The following is a 1,154-nucleotide window of genomic DNA, read 5'->3' on the forward strand; positions in this document are numbered from 1 at the left end:
AATTTTTTTATCCATTTGCTGCTACAAAACTAACATTGGAGATATGATATGATTTTAAGTGAATGTATTGTGACTGTGCCGTGTCCAGAGGTCACCAGGAGCTGCAGGTGGTCTCCGCAGCCATCCAGACTGTCCTGTCCACCCCGGTGTCTGTGGCCACTGCACTGAAAGGCATCCAAAAAACTCTGGGGAAAGCTCTGCCATTCAAGGTGGGGAAAGACTCCATCGACTTTAATTTACTCTCAGTCAAAAGTCTTTGTCTATATTTACTCAACATCACTTCTCCATCTCCTGCTGCAGCTGGAGTCGGTGGGGAAGTGCGCGTCTCGGCTGCGGCGCCTGAGTAAAGCCTTAGATGTGAGCGATCTGAGGCTGGACGGCACCGCTGGTCCTTGGCGGCAGGAGCTGGTCCGACTTCAGGGTGCAGGGCTCATGCTGGACATCAAAGAGAGTCTGCTGGAAGCCTGGGGCCTCGTTCTGCTGGCGAACAATCAGCTGGACCCACAGAAGTCTGGTGAGCTCATGTCACAGAAAGATCTGAGAGTTTTGATGTTGTTGTTCAGTTGGTTGACAGTTTTGTCTAACGTGAGTCCAGCACAAAGTTATGGTGTGGAAAGCCTCCTAATGATGGCCACACATTGTCTGTTGTCTAGCGCCATCATCAGGTCAAAAAAAGGCGAACTAAACTCGCGGATCACTTTATTAGGAATGACTCCTGCTCATTATTGGGTCTTCATCTCTGTTTGTCTCCAAATGATATTAATAAAAATGACACCAAAGAGCAAATAAAGAATCTTTTCATCGTCCTTTTACACATAAAAGTTGTTTAATATCTTTAAGGTCATAATGTTCATCACACTGTTACAGTGAACAGATTAATTTTACAGTAAATTTTTTATTTTATTTTATTTGATTTGAGTATCATATTTAAACTCCACATTTATTCAAATTAAGTTAATTCAAATTTAAAATGTACAAGCGCAAACATCTGGAGAGAGGCATAATATCTATACGTGATTCATCTTGTTCCCTAAGATTACCATCCAACGATTGTGCAGCGTGTTCTCAACATCTGTCTGTCTTGTAATCTCGCACCTGGACCTGCTCTATAATCAAATGAACACACGGAAATCTCACTTTCTACAACCTTTGAA

The 1,154-nt window shown here is 42.9% G+C and overlaps 1 protein-coding gene across 1 annotated transcript; it reads left to right on the forward strand.

Moving 5' to 3' along the window:
• Positions 1-88: 88 nt before the first annotated feature.
• Positions 89-514, forward strand: LOC147820224 (midasin-like; the record flags this gene model as incomplete). Its single annotated transcript, XM_087174267.1, has 2 exons — positions 89-209; positions 301-514. Coding segments are annotated over 2 exons (335 nt in total), but the record flags the coding sequence as incomplete, so codon positions are not given.
• Positions 515-1,154: the final 640 nt, after the last annotated feature.

The sequence above is a fragment of the Seriola lalandi genome, unplaced genomic scaffold (assembly GCF_002814215.2).
Source record: "Seriola lalandi dorsalis isolate HSWRI2012SDOR001 ecotype SW California unplaced genomic scaffold, Sedor1 jcf7180001976572, whole genome shotgun sequence".
Classification (NCBI taxonomy): Eukaryota; Metazoa; Chordata; class Actinopteri; order Carangiformes; family Carangidae; genus Seriola; species Seriola lalandi.